The sequence below is a fragment of the Melospiza georgiana genome, chromosome 3, assembly GCF_028018845.1.
Source record: "Melospiza georgiana isolate bMelGeo1 chromosome 3, bMelGeo1.pri, whole genome shotgun sequence".
Lineage (NCBI taxonomy): Eukaryota > Metazoa > Chordata > Aves > Passeriformes > Passerellidae > Melospiza > Melospiza georgiana.
Window position 1 is genome coordinate 3,632,534 of NC_080432.1, and position 19,267 is coordinate 3,651,800.

General features: G+C 50.2%; 2 protein-coding genes across 3 annotated transcripts; one reads left to right on the forward strand and one right to left on the reverse strand.

Moving 5' to 3' along the window:
- Window positions 1-1,765: 1,765 nt before the first annotated feature.
- On the reverse strand, window positions 1,766-9,453 carry LOC131081302 (gallinacin-4-like). Its single transcript, XM_058020321.1, has 3 exons — window positions 9,370-9,453; window positions 3,591-3,677; window positions 1,766-1,902 (listed from the first exon to the last, which is right to left on the reverse strand). The coding sequence occupies exons 2-3, from the start codon at window positions 3,646-3,648 to the stop codon at window positions 1,766-1,768; spliced, it is 195 nt and encodes a 64-aa protein (XP_057876304.1). The 5' UTR covers window positions 3,649-3,677; window positions 9,370-9,453.
- XKR5 (XK related 5) lies at window positions 8,470-19,014 on the forward strand. Of its 2 annotated transcripts, XM_058020320.1 has the most exons (7): window positions 8,470-8,530; window positions 9,347-9,530; window positions 9,632-9,807; window positions 10,852-11,061; window positions 11,799-11,968; window positions 12,481-12,592; window positions 13,298-19,014. In XM_058020320.1, exons 1-7 carry the CDS (start codon window positions 8,473-8,475, stop codon window positions 14,341-14,343), a joined length of 1,956 nt encoding a protein of 651 aa, XP_057876303.1. In that variant the 5' UTR covers window positions 8,470-8,472; the 3' UTR covers window positions 14,344-19,014. The 2 variants fall into 2 exon arrangements, with proteins under 2 accessions (XP_057876303.1, XP_057876302.1); XM_058020319.1 differs by lacking the exon at window positions 8,470-8,530 and having other exon boundaries at window positions 8,676-9,530.
- The last annotated feature ends 253 nt before the right edge of the window (window positions 19,015-19,267 follow it).

Genomic DNA, 19,267 nt, shown 5'->3' on the forward strand with positions numbered 1-19,267 from the left:
AGATCCCTTGGAGGAGGCTGTTGGCCCAGCTTCCTGCCCTGCACAAGGCTGTGGTTTCAACGGTGCCAGAGGCATTTGCAGAAATACCTGCTTTGAACAGGCCCACAGAGTGAGGGAGCTGGGCCTGTTCAGTCTGAAGAAAACTGAGGTGAGGGAATCTCAACAATCCATATAAACATCCGCAAGGGATTTCAGACGATGGTGACTGACTCTCTTCAGTGGTGCCCAGCCACAGGATGAGGAGCAATGGCCATAAACTGAAACACAAGAAGTTCCACCTCTACTTAAAAAAAAAAAAACAACCAAAATTTCTTTATGTTGAGGGTGGCAGAGCACTGAACAGCTGCCCAGGGAGGGTGTGGAGTTTCCTCTTTGGAGACATTCCGAACACACCTGGATGTCTTTCTGTGACACATGCTCCAGGTGACCCTGCCTTGGCAGGGGAGTTGGACTGGATGATCTCCAAAGGGCCTTCCAACCCTAAAAATTCTGTGATTCTGTGAGGGTGTGCAAATGTTTTGGGGCAGTTCAGGGCTTCCAGTCAGTCCTTTGCGCTTGGATTGGTTGCTTCCCTTAAAAACTCAGCCACTACTGCTCTTCCCTTCACAGAAACACAGAATGGTTTGGATGGGAAGGGATCTTAAAAATAATCTAATTCCAACTCCCTGCCATAGGCAGGGACACCTTCCACTGTCCCAGGCTGCTCCAAGCCCCATCCAACCTGGCCTTGGACACTTCCAGGGATGGGGCAGCCACAGCTTCTCTGGACACCAAGGATTCCTTGCCAGGACAAGGATGCTCCTGACTGTGCAGAGACAGGAGTTCTCTGAGCAGCCTGCACCTTCTAGGTTTTCTGTTGTGGTCCAGGACAGTTCAGGCTGAATCTCTTGGAAGAGAAGTGATCAGAGGCACAGTGGGGTTGGCCTCTCAAGTGTTTCTATAATTGCCTCAAGCAATGTCACAGGTCGAACTGTGATCTCCTGATTTGCAACTGCAGCCAATATAAATTTTGCAGATTCACTCCAAATTTATGGCAGACAGAAATGGCAAGGGTAAAATCAGACCTCAGATTACCAATTTGTCCTGGTCAGTGTGACTTTAGTTCCCATAATAAAACAATATGCTGTTCCCAGGTCTGAAAGCTCTGGATCAGAAGGTGGGAACCCAAAGTTTTCAGAGCAGAGGTGCTGTGAAGTGTCACACTGGAGAAGACTTTTGTGCTCCCAGTGGAAATGGTGACTGATCTCAGTCATGACAGAGAATTCCCCAGCAGGCATGTGTGGAGAACTTGCCAGCGCTCACTCAATCAGCAGTCCAAGAGGGGTAAATATTTTGGTGAACTACACATTCCTGGCAGGTTTAAATTAATGTCAGAACTCTTGTTTAAAATTTGTTTGTGAACTACACATTCCTTGCGGGTTTAGATTCATTTCAGAATTCTTGTTTAAAATTCTTAATGGAAATAAGACATGGGGAATGAATTACTTTTGGAAATGAATGACAACACCACACAGGGCAGCCATGCAACCTCCCCACCTCTTGCTTTTATTGAAAGGAGAATGATAAATCCTTGGTGGCTGCTGCAACAATTCCTTGAATCCAACGATGGCAAAAGCGATCACTCCTGGGGATTCTCCACAGTTAGCCACACTACAGCCTACAGAAAGGAAAGGATCTTCAGAATTATGATTATCAGGAAAATCCTGCTGCTTGGGATTCAAATGATGATTTGGGAAGTCATCTTTGCCCCAGACAAATCCTAAACTTACCACCTACAGCAGCTGTACCCAGAACGACAGGAGCCCAGGTAATCATTGCCACGAGGGCATTTCCCCCTGTGGCAGAAGGTCCCACGATAGCCACACTCCATGTAAGGCCTCCTGGGTCTTGCCAAGCTTCTACCTTAAAAAAGAACAAATAAACAAAGATGGGAGACATTTTATTTCCTGCTGGGATTTGCATTTTGCTTAATCCCTGTGAGCTGACAAGGACGTGACAGTTCACTCCTCAGAGGAGGAGTCTGTGGGCACAACGACCAAGCAAACACTTTAATTCCTTCTTCCCTGCCAAAATAGGATTCCCACATTCAAACTGCCTTTTGGGAATGGCCAGCAGCCTGTGCTATTCCCAGAACAGGTTTTATCCATGAAGGTGCTAATAGTCAGGGATCAAAACAACCCCAGGGAGCAGACCAGCAATTAGGCAGGAGGTTGCCTGGCCCTGTTTGGTCAATTAATAAAAATGCAAGCCTGGCAGCTGAAGTGTTCTGGATGCACCTGACTGAGTGCACATGAACGAATTAATTCCAGTTTCCAGCTCATCCATGGAACATTGCAAAGTATTCAGAGAGAGGGGAGCTTGTTCCAGCCAACAGGAAATGGATATTAAATATGGACAGTGCATCCAGCACATCCCTGCTGGGCTGGCTACCCAGCATGTGAGTAGAGTGATACATACACACACAGAAAATCCCAGGGAGTAATAAAGGAGTGGTTTAAAAGGTGAATAAAACACTCCTGGTCTCAAACTAGTGGTCTGTGAGGAATTGTGAGCAGTCTGAGCTCTCAGGAACACTTTTCTTCCCAGATACAGATAAATTTCTGGCTTTAATATACCCAGAAGGTCCTACTGAAAACACATCCCCTGTGTGTTAAATAAGGACATAAAAAAGACCAAAGGAACTCTTTGCCTCTGGGAACTGGCACAGGAAGAGGCCCAGGTAAGAATAACACCAGATAACCAGATAAAATCATAGAATCACAGACTCATTTAGGTTGGAAAAGACCATTAAGATCATCAAGTCCAATTGTTAACTCAGCACTGCCAGCCCACCACTAATCCATGTCCTCAGGTACTACATCCAGATGGCTTTTAAATCCCTGCAGGGATATATCTATGACACTTTTCCTACATTTCTGGTCTGCTGCAGTTCATCACAGCCTTTTCCCATCCTAACTTCCCTAGAGGACACTTTCCATCCTGTTCCCACAGACATCAAAACTCCACCAGCCCCTGCTTGTGCACAGAGCACCCTGCAAATGTGGCTATGCCATTTTCAGGGCTGATATTAAAATACAATCTCTTATTCTGGACAATAGAGTTGGTTTGGGGTTCCAGACAGTTCCTTTTTCTGGATGATAGAGTTGGTTTGGGATTCCAGACTCCTTTGCACCCCCCAACAGGCATCATGATTTTATGCCTCTCCACCTTTTGTCCCAGCTCCTAAAGAAAAGGATATTTGAAGAACATGGGGCCAGATTCCTTTTTCTTTTTTTCTTTGTGGTTTGAGAATACTTGATCATGATTTAATTTGTTTGTTGGGTGACTCAGAGGCAAAGGGATTTAAATACCATTTAAGCCTGCAGGGTTTAATGGGGAAAATACTGGTGCTGAATGGTAATTTCAGAGTTGTCCCTTTCAAGGTGATGCTTGGAGTGTTTGCCTGCTAATTTCATTTCTCATCTGTAATCTCCAATGAGTTCTGATGATTTATGTGAGGATTCTTTGCAGGAGGCAGCTTGGTCACATCCCAAAGGGGACAGGAGAGCTTTGCAAGACACCAATACCTTCTCCTTAGTCCCTCACCTTACCTGCAGCTCCCTGAAATGCCACCAAGAGGAGAACAAGGAGCAAAGGAAGGATTTTCATGGCAGAGGGTGGGCTGGGATCCTGGATCACTGCAGAGAAAGGAGACCAGGACATTGGTTAGAGCCTTGTCTCTCCATAGTCCCAGAAGTGACACAGAGGAATGTTCTTCAAGACCTGAAAGTTACCTAAATGAAGTTATTACACATTTTTGTCATGATTGTGTCTATTGTCCTAAGATTTTCCTGGAGCACACATAGGATCATGGCATATGATGCAAAAAATTCAATCTTCCATGCAAAAAATTCAATTTTATGTCCCCTTTTAATTAATGCATCTAGTGACCAGAAATTTATCCTGGATTTCTCGATAACTGTGACGCATTGCAGTAAATTTGATTTGCCTTATGGAAGATAAATTCAGAATTTAATTAATCAATTAATTAATTAATGTTAATTCAGAAAATAAGACAATTTTTGCTAGATTTATACAAAACAACCCTATGGGTTTTCTCAAGCTTTTCTACTAAAAAAAAAGAGCAGAAAAAGCAGTTTTCTTCCCGATTAGCTCAAAATCCAGCTTCTCCTTATTCTTGCTTAGACGCTGTTGTTTATTCTTCCCCTAAAGAATTACATTATTTCCAGGATAAATTTTTGAGTATTTGCATTTCCTGCAGCCAACAAAACCTCCTTTCCCTTATCAACATTTGACACCTCTAGAACTGGCTCATGACAGACTGGAGCCACTGCACAGTTAAGGCTGTAAAACAAAACACAGATAAACATGAAAGACATGAAGTCTCCTACCCATTTAAGAAGGACGAAACCTTTTGAGAGAAGCTGAATAATGAGAATATTTTGGTTGTTACCGGGTAAGAGGAGCTCTAGGCTGGAATCAGGACCAGTGTCAGCCACCTGGATGAAGATGAAGATGAAGATGAAGGAGTAGAGTGTGGGTTTGTGCTGTTCTGGAGGGTGCTGAGGGATGTTTGACCTCCACAGCCTTCTGGTGGCCAATGAGGCTTTGGGAGCTCTGGGGGCACCCAATGAATCCTCTTTGCTGTTGTCCTAAGAGGAACCAAGGTCCGGCTTTCAAACCATTGCGGCATGGCCTCAGGAAATGTGTTGAGATGAGAAAAACCACCCTGGGCCTCCTCCCTTTGAGCAACCCTTTGGCCACAGCAGCTCACTCAAGGTCTCTGTTTCCATCTGTTTTCAGAGGTTTTATATTTCCTTACAAACATGAACAATTTATCATCATAGAAGTAAAATAATCGTCAGCTGGAATGTTAAAATAAAACCCCACTGAACCTATGTTAAATGGGAAATAAGTTCTTCTTTGGAAATTCAGGAAGAGGATTAATGGGCTGTCATTAATTCTACATCATCACTGCTGTTGAGAGGTAAAATCTGGACAATTAAGACCATGGAAAAGATCTGGACTAAGGAATGGTAGGGAGAAAATGAGAGAGGAAAAGAGAAATCAAAGAGTTAAGAATAAAAAAGGAAAAAGTGGTTCGGGGTTTTTTCACATTTTTGCATCAAAACATTTTCATTACCAGGTTACCTGCATGGCATATAAGATATTTTATGCCACATCTATTTATGGAAATTATCACAGCCCATGCCCAGCAATTTTAGTTTTATTGTCTTTATTCTCTTGCCATGGGCAGAAGAGTTCTCTGAGCACATCATCCTCCTTTCTCACCAAAGATTTCTCCAATGGCTTCCTGCTTTTTACAGACATTTCTACAAGTTCAGGTGCCTGTTGCAAAGGGATCTTCACTTCTCTTTTATCCCTCTTTCCTCCTTGAATCGGCCCCATTCCGTGGGAGGTGCCGTTCTCTGGATCTGAGCTCATCCCTGGGCTCGCCCGTCGTGCCCTGCAGGGATTTTTCTTAGATCTCTTTGTTTTCTTTCCCAATCAAAGCAACTATTTCACGGAGGCTTCCAGCCCAGCCTTGTCAGCAGCTTTCAGCCTGCCCTCAGGCTTCTTGTTTCTCTGGGCTGCTCCTTTGGGTGCTTTTCTTTCCTCATTTTTGCTTTTTTTTTTTTTTTGAGGTCAAATACATGTCGAACGTGCTTGGTCCCACAACGTGGTTACACATAATTGTGCTGTGGTCACTTTTACACAGCAGCTCCCACAAACAGCTTTGGAATTGGAATTTGCACTTAATCCAGGAAGGCAAATGTTCTTGCGGATGCCAGGACCAGCTGCTCTAAGAATCACCATTGTACAGCAAGAAAAATGAACATTTTACAGAGGAAAAATCTAATGTCTGCATTGCCTGGCATCATCCACAATCACCTGTCAGACCTGCTCTGCTGCATCACCTCAGGCAAGGGAAGGACCTGCAGAAAGTGTGCCCAGGTCCCCAAATCCTTTAGGGCAGGGCTGTTGCTGGAACCCTTCCCTGAGTTGTTGTGAGGTGTTGGCAGACAGATGTGCAGCCAAACATCTGGGCTGAAAAATGGCTCAGCACATGAGGAACAGCTGGGTCTGTGTGATGTCACCTGTGGGCAGCTCACCTGGAGCACCACACCCAAGTCTTGGGGTCCCCAACACAAAAAAGACTTTGACCTGCTGGGGAGAGTCCAGAGGAGGCCATTGAGATGCTCCAAGGGCTAAAGCCATTCCTAAGGACAGCTTCCACCAGATCACATTCCTCCAAGCCCTGTCCAGCCTGGCCTTGGACACTTCCAGGGATCCAGGGGCAGCCACAGCTTCTCTGGGCACCCTGTGCCAGGGCCTCACCACCCTCATGGCCAAGAATTCCTTCCCAAATTCCCATCTATTCCTGCCCTCTGCCAGTGGGAAGCCATTCCCTGTGTCCTGTCCCTCCACGCTGTCCTGGTTTGAAAAGGAATTGAGTTTTTGGGATGCTGTGGTCAAACCAAAAAACTCACTTCCTTTTCAAACCAGGACACTTGCCTTGTCCCAAATCCTTCTCCAGCTCTCCCTTTAGGCCCTGGAAGAGGCTCTGAGGTCTCCCTGAATCTTTCTCTTCTCCAGGATGTTGCTTTTTTGGAGACACGAGGAGTTTTTTAGCAAAAGAGGCTCCTGGGTGCTGCAATCCAGCAGAGAAAAGTGCAGCCAAACTGGTGGCTGGGAGGCAGCCAGAGCAACTGGGAGCTGGCAGAGGAGCTGGGGAGGGTGTCTAGCTCTGGGAATATCTTCTGGAAAGCCTTCTGGCTTCCTCCCTCTCTGCCTGGCAAAGCTCTGGGGTGATGATGGCACAGGATTTATTCCTGGCTTGGAACACAGGAGGAGAGACTGAGGAGAGACAGCTGAGACTCCTCAGGGTGGGAATGATGGTGACGGAGGGCAGGAGGGATGAGATGATGAGGTTCACATCTTCTGTGGGTGACAAGAAAGGTCACATTATGCCTGCATGGACCCTGGCAGATTGCTCACTGCTGAATTTGCAAAATTGGTTCTTCCCCATCCCACTCTCAGGTCTGGAAGAGTCTTTGGTGCCCATTAGAGGCTGAGTTGTGCTTCGTATGCTGAAAATTGGGTTTTCTAGGAATGGGCCACATGGTGTTTGCAGTTGTGGAGGACAGAGACAGCTAAGGCTGAGCTTCACTTGGCTCCAGAGCCCTCATTACACCCCTGACTTTATTAAAATGCTTCGCTGGAGATGGGCCCAGCAGCCCAACATCATTAATTAATGAAACACAAATAGGGGCAGGGCAGTGGGACAGGAGGAAAAGTGGGTTGTCCTTTACACCCAAAGGGCTCCCAGACCCAATCAGATGGATTTGAGGATGCAAAGATGCCAAATTCCTGGTAAAAAGCAGTGCTGGAGACCCACAGAGAGCCTGGGGATGCTCCCATGAGTAGGGAAACCAGGCAAGGACATTTCTGAGCGGTTTGGTGGCTACTGTTATACAGCAGAGCCTGGGCTTTATTGCCAGAGTTGCAAAAGAAAAACCAAACAAAAACAACCTTAATAAAATTTAAAAGAGCAACAGTAAATGTATGAAAGTCTTGGAAAACAGGTACATCCAACAGCTCAGCTGATGTACAAAGTTTTGGGAGCTTCCTGCAGAATACTGCAATAACCACCAAAACCAGAGGTGATATTTTGCCTTAATTAAACCCCTTTTTGTGGCTTTTCCTGTAGTGACCTGCTGGGAATTTATTTTCTATAAAGATATCAGGGCTGGAGGCTGCCGGGCTGGAAATTGGGATAAAAAGCAAATGCACACCAGAGGGCTCCTGCAAGCTCGGATGCTCGGGATCCCATTTCACAGCGGTTTCATCTCTGTGGTGAGGCGGGAAAACAGCGGGATTAGTTCATGGCTCTGTGCACGCCGTGTCCCAGCTGCCACCTAGTGTCATCCCCGCCACACGGGGACATCGCGGGCACGGGGGACATCGGGGTGGGCGTGACCGGTGCACAACAATTGGGGACACGTCGGGGTGGGCTTGTGCCAGCGAACAACAGCACAGGGAGCAATGGGATGGGCTTGAGAGGTGCTGAAGAACTCAGGGGACATCAGGATGGGCTTGTGCCACCGCACGGGGGACATCGGTGAGGGTTTGTGACACCGCACAACAATTTGGGGGGTACGGGATGGGCTTGTGGCAGAGCACAGCAGCTCCAGGGGTCTCGGATGCTCGGTCTCTGTGTCCCCAAGCCCCCGGGGGTGGCGCAAGCACCGTGATGTCACACTGCCCGGGGAGGGGACACTGGGGGAGGTGCCCGGTGAGGGCGGGCGGAGCGGGACCGGCCCCGGCGGCTCCTTCCTCCTCCTCCTCCTCCTCCTCCTCCTCCTCCTCCTCCTCCTCCTCCTCCTCCTCCTCCCTTTCCTCCCACCACCTCCTCCTCCTCCTCCTCCTCCTCCCTTTCCTCCTCCTCCTCCTCCCCGTCCTGCTCCCAGGATGCGCGGGGCCGTGCCCAGCCTCAGCCTGACGCTGCTGGCGGCGGAGAGCGGCGCCCGTGAGTGAGCGCGCAGGATGCGCGGGGGATGCGCGGGGGCGTGCGGGGCTGCGCTCGGGCGGAGGGGAGGGAGAAGGCGGGTGGGATGCTGGAAAGGCGGGTGGGATGCCGGAAAGGCGGGTGGGATGCTGGCAGTGACGCCTTTGCGGCCATCCCGGGGATCCCGAATCCCCTACGTGTACCGGGGAGGAGGGGGGGGGGGGGTTCATCCCTGCGCCCCGCGCTTGGGGAGATGCGCTGTTCTGCTCCCGGCATCCCCGCGGGCCCAAAATCCTCTTGGATTTTTTTTTTTTCATATTTGAAAAATGGACATTTTAATTTATTTATTTATTTGTTTATTTTGGAGCCCGAGCTTTTTATCAGAGCTTTCATGGGGGCCGGGCCCCTCGGTGGCTGTGGCTGCGCCTCAGCTGACAACGCCACCGGGAGCCGGCAGCTGGAGATAAGCCCAGGAGAAGGGCTGGGAGATGGAGTTCTGGCGGGAATGGCTTTAAACTGACAGAGAGCAGGTTTACATTGGATATTAGGAGGAAATTCTTCCCTGTGAGGGTGAGGAGGCCCTGGCACAGGATGCTCAGAGATGCTGTGGCTGCCCCTGGATCCCTGGAAGTGTCCAAGGCCAGGCTGGATGGGACTTGGAGCAACCTGGGATAGTGGAAGGTGTCCCTGCCCATGGCAGGGATGGAATGAGAGAAGCTTTAAGTCCCTTACCACCCAAACCAATCTGGGATTCTCTGGTTATGAATGTCACCGCTCAGTTGCTGGGAGGGGTGTGGCTGTGTCATCCCTCATCACCGCCTCTCTGCCCTTCTCCAGGGCTCTGTGCCATCATCCACTACCTTGTCCGGGGCCAGCTGGGCTGGTTCGGGCTCACCATGGCCTGCCTGGTGCCCGGCTACGCCGCTCAGCTCCTCAGCATCCTCTGGTTCCGGGCAGACGGACACGCACCCGGCTGCTGCCTCCTGGCGCTCCACCTCCTGCAGCTGGGCCTCTGGAAGCGGTGAGAGACACTCCCCGCCATCCACCCACCCCCCACAACCCGGCTGCAGCCCCAGATTTCCTCCAAGCAGCGTGGGCATCCCGTCACGGTGGCTCTTGCAGGTACTGGGATGTTCTGCGGGCGGCGGCCAAGGCGGGCGGCGGTGCCGGGGAGCTGCTGGCTCAGCTCGGGGATGTTTGTGTGCTGCGGCTCCTGGAGGCCCTGCTGCAGACCCTGCCTCACCTCCTGCTCCAAGCCTATGTGGTGGTGGCCGTGGACCCAGCAGGATTCATCCCTGGTGAGTTCCCTGGAGGATGGTTCGGGGGTGAGGGATGTGTGTGCCCTCCCTGGAGGGATGTGCTGCAGAGGGACTGGGAAGCCTCAATGAATAGCAGCAGGGAAATGCCTGGCTGAAAGATGTGCTGTGGCTGAATGCAAAGGTGGCTGCTTTGCCCCAAAGGTGAATTTTCAGATGTGCAAAGAGGGAGGTTGCAGTGTGGAGTCACAGCATGTGCAAGGTCACGTTTGCTCATTGTCCATCTCTGGTCCGATGGCAGTGACTGGGCTGGAGCTGCCCTGGGGCTGCAGAGCTCTGTCCATGGAGACAGAGGGTGTCCACAGGGAGATACTCAGAGAGTACTCTGGATGCTCAGAGGATATCCACAGGGAGATGCTGAGCATGGAGAGACCAGATTTAGGAGGACTTAGTTGAAATGCTCTAGTTTCATCCCTGGTAACATTCAAGTCAGGTTGCAGTGTCACTGTTGAGTCAGGAACGAAATGAAGTGACACATTAACTCTCTAACATAAACTCACACATAAACTCTAACTCAGGCTAATCCCAAGTTTATTGCAAACCCATTCCTTTTTATACCCTGTTCTGATACAGGTGGACCTGACTGGTCATTTAATCAACACCCTGTCACCATTGGCTAATTAAGACACCCTTTGGTAAACATCTTATGAGAAAACAACTGTTTAAAACACCAGCTGCAAGATTGTTTTAGTTCTTTCTCTCAGCCTTCTCAGAACTCCCCAGAACAATTCCTGGGAAAATTTATCTGGCTTTCTCTCTCTCTGACCAAACTATCACAACCATAGGACAGGGCTCTGAGCAACCTGGTCTGGTGGAAGGGGTCCCTGCTCATTGCAAGGGACTGGGCTAGATGGCCTTTAAGGTCCCTTCTGTGATTCCTTGATTCTGTGATTCACTTGGCAGGATCGAGGGGTGTCTGGCTTGTATGGGAGTGCTGTGCTGCCAACACCTCCTTAACACAGAGAATTGTCCCTGCTGTGCATTTGGGCCTCCATCAGAGCCCTGACTGTCCCTGTCCCCACACAGGTGTCAGTGCAGGGCTGTCCCTGCTGTCCCTGGCCTGGGCTTTGGTCTCCTACAGCCACTTCACCTTCCTGATGAAGCCTGGACACCTGAGCCCACCAGCTGCTGTCATCCTGTGCCTGCTGCTCTGGAGGACAGGGATGCTGGGCACCCGGGTGCTGGCCCTGGTGCTCTTTGCCAGGCTCTATTCCTTCTGGGTTTTTGCTGTGGCAGGTAAGACCTGAGATCCTGTTCCCCACATCCCACCCCAATGTTCTCGGGTTTTATGTTGCTGAAATGGCTCCTGAGGTATTAAAGAGTCTTTTTTCCCATCCCCGCAACCAAAGAAGTCGAGATTCCTCAGCTCTGGTTTTTAGGGTTGTTTATTTTCTCTTATTTATTACATTCTTTTTCAGACCTGCTGAGGTCTGTCTGGCAGGTCAGGTTGAGGCACACTGACTGCCCTTGGGGCAGTGTTATCTTTTTATACTAAAAACTACATGTACTTTATTTACAATAATTTTCCAATACGTATCACCTATGTGAGACAGTCTGTCTCTACTTTAAACCAATCCAAAAATGCCACCATCACAGCAGAAGATGGAGGGCAAGAAGAAGGAGAAGAAGGACAGGACACGCCCAGATTCCTCCATCTTGCCTCTTGAACCTTCATTTTAAAAATCCCAAAATTCTCCTTTTTCACCTGGTGATGAATTCACTAACATTCTACTCAAACCCTTGTGGCTTGGAAATCTTCACACAAAGTTGATAATTGCTTCCATGGGTTAAAATTGAAGGCACAGGTGTTTCTTACTCCATGCCAAGGTCTCTGAGCCCCCTGCCAGGGTCTTGAGCCATCCAGGGCAGCCAGAGGAATGTCCTGGGTTCTGACACAATGTCAGCCCTGCCATGCTCAGGTTTGCAGCCTCTCCTGGGCATGGCTTTGCAAATCCAGTCCTTTCTCCCTGCAGGGGTGCACTGGCTGCTCATGTCCTTCTGGCTGGGGGCCCAGCAGACAGATATTGTGACCCAGCCGTGCCGCTGGAGGCTCTTCAACTGCCTGCTGGGAGCTGTCTACATCTTCTGCTACATCAACGTCCGCCCCGGCCCCTCCAGGACCAGGGTGGCCGTGTTTTATGCAGTGAGTACCTGGAATTGTTTTGTATTCTGCATGGATGAAGCTGATGGGGATGAGCAACAGCTTCAGACTCTCCATTTTCACCTCTCACATCACCGCTTGCTCAAAATCCAGAGTTTTGCTGTGTCCTGACAAAGCCGCGTGGTCACCAAGGTGGATGTGTCTTCTGCACTGAGTTTGATTCCTGTCAATGGTAAAAAGTAGGTGAAGACCTTGCAGAAAGTTCATGGTTTGGCAGCTTTTATGTTTTAAGTGATAAATTAGGTGCAAAATATAACAGAAGAAGTGCTCAAGGCCAGGTTGGGTGGGGCGGGGAGCAACCTGGAGGGGTGGAAAGTGTCCCTGCTCATGGCAGGGAGTGCAATAGGATGAGCTTTAAGGTCCCTTCTGACCCAAACCACTCCGTGATTCTAAGAATCCATGAAAATCTGGAAAATGTGTGTTTTCTGTTGTGAGAGGCACATCTAAAGCCATCAGAAGGATATAATGATGAGTATCTTCCCTCTGCCTTGCAGATAATGCTGATGGAGAACACGCTCCTGCTGCTGTTGGGCACCCGGTTCCTGCAGGTAGAGCTGAGGAACAGCCTGACTGTGACTGGGGCTGTCATGTCAGGGTCTTTAATAGGTAAGAACATTGATTTTAGAGCCTGGATTGCACATTTTTAGAGTAGTTTCAGGAAATGAGCATCCAGCCTCCTGTCCCAAGTCCCTCTCCAGATCTCCTGGAGCCCCTTTAGGCCCTGAAGGGGCTCTGAGCTCTCCCTGGATCCTTCACTTCTCCAGGTGAGCACCCCCAGCTCTCCCAGCCTGGCTCCAGAGCAGAGGGGATCCAGCCCTTGGAGCATCTCTGTGCCAAGCAGGGTCATATTTTCCCAGAGGGATGGGGGCAGAGGGAAGTTGTGCAACTCCCCAGACCCTCAGATCAACCATGTTAAAAAATGGGATGGAAAAGGAGAAATTCCTGTGGTCTTAGATGAGTTTAGGGTAAAAGTAGGAAGCTGTCTTAGAAACTTGCTGGTTTAAAGGCCAGAGGATGGGGATGCTGTACATGGAAGGTTTCTTTCATCACGCATCTCTCTGCTTTCAGTCTGCAAATTAATCCCGATTAAATTTGGGGTTGAGTGTGCACTTCCTTTGCCTAAATCTGCTCAAGTGGGATTCTTGCATCCCCATGAATGCTGGAAAGATGTGCTGCTCATACACCTGATTCTCAGCAGCATCTTTGCAGAGTTCCTGTTGATCTGGAGGTGCCTCAAGGTCTGGCCTCTTCTCCACAGCTGACCAAAATGCTGCTGGGACTCCTCAGTGACACTTTTCTGCTCCTTTCCAGGTGTCACAGCTCTGGTGATTTACTACAGCCTGCTCCACCCCAAGTCCACAGAGATCTGGCAGGGATTCCTGGAGACAATGTGCAGTCCTGCAGCAGCTGGGGATGAGGAGGGGTCTGGAGAAAGCTCCCAAGCTGAGCAGAGTTCAGGGACTTTGGCAGATGAGGAGTCCTTGCCAGTGGAAGGGACCAAGACAGAGCCCCAAAAGGAGACCAGCTCATCACTGTTGCAGTCCAAGGGGGGTTTGGAGGACAGCTGGACAGACCATCACCACTGGCTGCTGGTGAAGCTGGCCTTGAAGACAGGAGATGTGTCCGTGATCAACGCAGCTTTCGGAGATGGCGGCGTGGGAGAGGCTTTTCCTGGAGGATGGATGATGGGGAAAGCCCCTGGAGCTGAGCCTGGGGCAAACCTTTCCCTCCCCATGAGGGACATCCCTCCCTCTGGACTGGCAGTGGGGAATGGAGGAGGCATCAAAGCCAGTGCTGGTGCTCTGGGAGTGGCACAGGAGGATGGAGCAGGGCAGGAGCCTGATTTTCCCCCATCCACATCCCACCCCATTGGCTTCTCCCCGGATTCCACCGAGAGCTCCTCTGTGTATTTCAGTGCAAGTGCAGGAGGCATCATCTCCCCTGGGACAGGGACAGCCACAAGCATGGCTCTGGTGCAAAGGGACAGCAAAGCTCAGCCTCCCCCAGGCTGCCTGGGAGAAGGAGGAGGAGGAAGAGGAGGGGATTCATCCCTTGGGATGCCCAGCATCAGCCCAATCCTGGGCGCTTGTGCCCACAAGTGTCTGCAGAGAAGCTCTTCCTTCGGCAACACGGGCAGCTGTGGGGTGGCAGGTCTCCCCAAAGAGGGCTCAGAGGGGACAGAGGGTGCCCTTGTGGGGTGCCAGCACCTTTGGGACACCCACCCTTGTGGCCCGCAGGGGACTGTGGTGAGGAGCAAGCTGAGGTCACCATGCTTCACCTCCACCCCCAAGGCCGGCCCTAAATGCTCCCAGCAAGGACTGGGGGAGCTGGGAGAGGGGACCGACCAGTCTGGGTGACCAGAGTGACCCTGTAAATGTCTCCTTCGGCCAGCCTTGGGGTGGCTGTCTTATCAACAGGGCATGGCAGGAGGTGGTGGGACAAAGGCTGTCCCCACAGTGCCCCTGCCATGGGGCAGAGTGCTCTTCCATCACTGGGACATCACCTTTCCTCTCAGTACATCTTCTAGAGGCAGTCTTGAAGAACTTCAAAAGCCTTAAAAAGCCCTGACAGTCCAGGGCTGGTTATTTATTGAGCTAATTTATGTCACAGACCTACCAGGAGGCTGGAGCCTCCTGTCTTTGGTGTAGTTGTGACAATGACTTGAGGTGTGTCCTTAAACCAGTGCCTGCACAAGCTGCTGGCCTGACCCAGTGTGGAGATCTGGTTGCTGTCTCCAAGGGCTGCAGTGCTGGCCAAAGCAGTTTTCTCAGGACAAATAAGTGCCTAAATCAGAAAAATTATTCTGGGTTTTACTCTTGGATGTCCTTTCTGGGCAGAGTAAGGTCTCAAGTAAGGCTCAGCATTGCTTGATTGTTTTTCCCCACCAGGTTTATCTTGAGGCCTTTGCCAACTCCATTTTTGGGGTCACACAGGATTGCAGATTCTCTTCCTGCTGCAGACCAGAACCTCAGAACCTGGAATTACAACCAAAGCCATGTCCTGCTGCTTGCCCACTGTCTTGCCTCCTCAAGTGTTTTTTTCTCTCCAGCCTCCTTCCAGCTGAAGATCACAGGACCCCAGAATTATTTGTGTTGGAAGGGACCTTAAAGCTCATCCAGTTGCAACTCCCTGCCACGTGCAGGGACACCTTTCACTAGACCAGGTTACCAGGTTATAATCCACATTTGACTGGATGCTTTCATCTAAATTTAGGCCAAATCTCAAACCAGTTCTACCCCCACCATAAAACCCACAGTGCAAGCAGGGTTTATTTGTATCAGGAGCTAAAACCATCAATACCATGGTCTCAGAAATAGCCAGTGCTTCCCCCCAGGCTGGCTGGGCATGGATTTGTGCCCAGGGCACAGGTTTTTGCCCAGGACATGGCTTAACATGTTAATTGAGGTGTGATCAGCTGGATTCACCACCAGGCTCCTGAGAGCCAGCTGGAGCACATCTGTCTGTGCTCTCCAGATGTTGTCCTGCTGTGGGCAGGACTCTGCTGCTGCCACAGGGCAGGAAAGGCAGCAGGGAGGGCACAGGCATGTGATGAATAATTTAAAAAAAGCTTCCATGATGCATTCACTGCTCAGGGCTGACCCAGCCAGATGTTCCCTTGGGGCACAGAAAACCCAGTTGGTGCTGAGTATGGAGTGAAGCCACATTCCAAGGGGATGAAGGCTCCCTGTCTCCATCTGGACCCCAGCCCCCTGTGCTGTGCCTGTGCTCTGCAGGCAAGAGCAGTTCCAGTGGCTTTTCCAGAGCCCTTCTCATTGTGTGGATCACAGAGAAGGCAGCAGTGCTGCCAGGCCATTGCAGGAATTTTTATCTAGCTTGGTTTTCTACTTTTGATAATATATAATTATGCTTGAAAACACCCCAAACCAGCCTTTGCTGTGTCTGTGTCTTGTGTTGGGGGTGAAAATAAGTGTGGAGGAGTCTCTCTTGGCTCTTGCAGCCCCAGGATGAGTTGTTTGTTGGGATTTCCAGTGGGAGGGTGGAGAAGGGACATGGGCAACAGGATCTGGGGGAATGAAATGTGTCAGGGAAGGTTAAGGCTGGGTGTTAGAAAAAGATTCAGCCAGCATGAAACTGTCCTACAGGCCAGTCAGAAAGGTAACAGACAATTTTGAGAAAGTAAAGAATACTTTTGTGCATGAGAGTCAGGAATAAATGCAATTAAATGTGATTTGATTTCTCAGAGCACATCCACAGTGCAGGGGTGCACCATGAACTGATACCTCTGACCTCAGATGAGGAAATCCTGGATAGATCAAGGAGTGGCAAAAGAGAAGGGGGAATCTGGGGACAGAGGGTGCATGAGGACTGGGTAGGGATGAGGGTGTTTGTATGAGGGATCTGTTCCCACAGCTTTGCTCCCTGATGATGAGAGTTGGTCATTGATGAGCCATGCTCCACTTTCTCCTTGGGAGCAATGTGAAATCAGGTGGGATAATGTGGATTGTCTGTCCTTAAAGGCTTCCAGCCTGTGTGAGAGCCCTGTTGCACCCAGGGTCCAAGTCCTGTGTGCTGGTACAGTCCCAGCACTGAGCCACAGGTCTCTCTGCCTGTAGAAATAACCTGTATTCAATCAGAGAATCCCAGAATGGGTTGGGTTGGAAGGGACCTTAAAGATCATCTCATTCTAATCCCCTGCCATGGGCAGGGACACCTTCCACCATTCCAAGTTGCTCCAAGCCCCATCCAGCCTGGCCTGGAACATCTCCAGAGATGGGGCAGCCACAGCTTCTCTGGGCACCCTGTGCCAGGGCCTCCCCACCCTCACAGGGAAGGATCTCTTCCCTATATCCCATCTAAGCCTATTCTTTAGTGAATTCTAAAGCCCTGTTTGAAGTAGGAGGACTCCAGCAGCAAATCACAGCTTCAGATTCCCCACCCTTTCCATTTTCTGTGGCCCAAAGATCTGGTGCACCTCCAGATTTTTCCCAATGCTGCCAGACTGGGAAAATCACACTGGGGAGGAGTTTCTCCCCAAAACTTCTTGTCCCTTTGCCACCAGAGGGAGATGCTGCTCAAGCTCTAGATACCCTCCAGTGCCTGTGTTATGGAATCATTCAGGTTGGAAAAGCTCCGAGCTCATCCAGTCCAACCATTCCCCAGTGCTGCCAAGGCCACCACTAACCCATGTCCCCATGTGCGACATCCACATGACTTTTGAGTCCCTCCAGGGATGATGACTGGAGAGGTGAGGGAGGTACAGGACTGATGCTGCTGTGGCATTGCACTGGGAGCCAGTGGGAATGAAGTGGGGAGCTCTGGGATACTGGTGGTGGAGTGCACAGTGAGCTCCTGGAGGAATGAGACCATGGCTGTGGGCATCTCCTTTTCCTTCCCAGGCATCACTGGGCCATGGGGAATGTTTGAAAATCACTGTCAAGGTCTTGCCCTCTTCAGGAGAAGAGTCACTGACCTGTAAATATCCCATGGTGCCTTCATGTCCAAAGGTATGTGTGGGAGGGAAAATGTCCCAGATCACACTGGATGCACAAGGGGACCTGGGGGTTTGGTGGAAGTGGCTCCAGCTGTCACCACCATGGTGCTGAGTCCTGATTTTGGTGCTGTATCCTTGGAGCTGTGCCCAGGTGGGTGACCTGGTCACTCCACACTCTGGTTTGTCCTCAGATCAACCCTTGGGGTGCACAAATCCCACAAATTCCCTGTCACTACTCTGTGTGGAGCAACATGGAGACCTGGGCCAGTCCAAACCCAGGATGGAAAAGCTGGCAGAGGGCAATGGACCAACTGCTCCTGGCAACCTGCTGATGTTTATCTTCCAAATATCCCAAATGCTTGAGGAGACCTGGGCAGATCCTCTGCTCCAGCATCTCCCATGAAGCTGTTTTTGGATGAGGAATGATCCTGAGCTAGGCCAGGATCTGCTCAGCTTTTGGAGGTGCTCATCACCTAAGTTTGGGCTTCAGCCACCCACTGAAGGGCTGGAGCAAGAGGATATCTCCATCCCACTGCACTTGGACAGATTGTCCAGTGCTTTTGCCTGCTCTGGAATAGAAAATTTCTGCTAATTTGCCTCCTGTGAACCTTTTCTTTTCCATTTTGTTTCTTCTTTAGAGAGGTGGAGGGTCATGTCCCAGCCCAGGAGAGCTCAATGCCACAGGTGAGAGGAGCTCTCAAGGGCAAACATGGGAGCAGGAACCAAGCATGAATTTTGACAATGCAGGGAGTGACCCAAGGGCTCCCCAGGAGAACTGGCTGTGCCACTCTGGTGATGTGGAAAAAGGAGCAATCAGGCAGGAACAGAGGCTACGTCCCTAAGAAATTAAACAATACCCAGGCAAGTGCCTGGGCTTGGGAACGTGGCTGTCCTGACTGCTGGCACTGTCCCCTTGGCTTGTCACTCTGGTCCCTCTTTCAAGGTGAAATAAAATAAAGCAGGATGGAGTTGTACCAACAGTGTGGGGCAGCAGCCTTGCCCCAGCCCTGCTGGGATCTCACCTTCCAGCAGCCCAATCTCTAAGCATTGTCCATGGGTGCCTGGTTTTGTGAAAAACATTCCCTCCAGCTCCAAAATGATGTAACACCACCCCACTCCCCATCCCCTCATCAAAAAAGATTTCCCCAGAAAAACCATCTTTTCACTTGAAACAACATTGAACCACAATACTTGGACCTTACAGAAAATAGAATTATTTGCCCTGGGGCTGTTGTTATTTGTCTGGTTTTTTTTTTCCCAAGCTGAAACTTTGGTTATTTTTTTCCCCCTTTAATTACATTTGGTTTGCTGCAAATCCCTTTCTGGTGCCTTCAGTGTTCCTGTAAAAGGCAGGGCCCAGGCTGCAGCTCTGTGCCCATGGCTCCAAGGCTAAACAATACCACAGAGGGGGGGAGCAGAGGGTAAGCCCAGCTAATCAGGACTTGCCTAATAGGACTGAGTGCTTAATGAGAACCCAGGGACTCTGCTTCCCCAGCTGGATTTGGCTGGAGGAAAATGCTTTGTGCTCTCAACACCAGGTTTGAGACGGCTCAGCTCTCTCAGATGTGCTGGAGCAGTGTTTTCTCCCTCTTGTAAATCCATCCTCACTGGACACGACAGATCTGTGAGGATTCAGGGATGCTGGAGGAGCTGAACAAGACCCTGGAAGCAGAAGGATCCATGTTTTGCTTGAAGGGAGATATTTCAAATCAAAACACTGTTTATACCTTGATTTTCCTAAGCAAAGCCACCAAAGGGCCCTGTCTGCTCCCCTCATGTCCTTGGAGCTCCCTGAGGAGCTTTGGGGGGATTTTAGGGATTGACTTCAA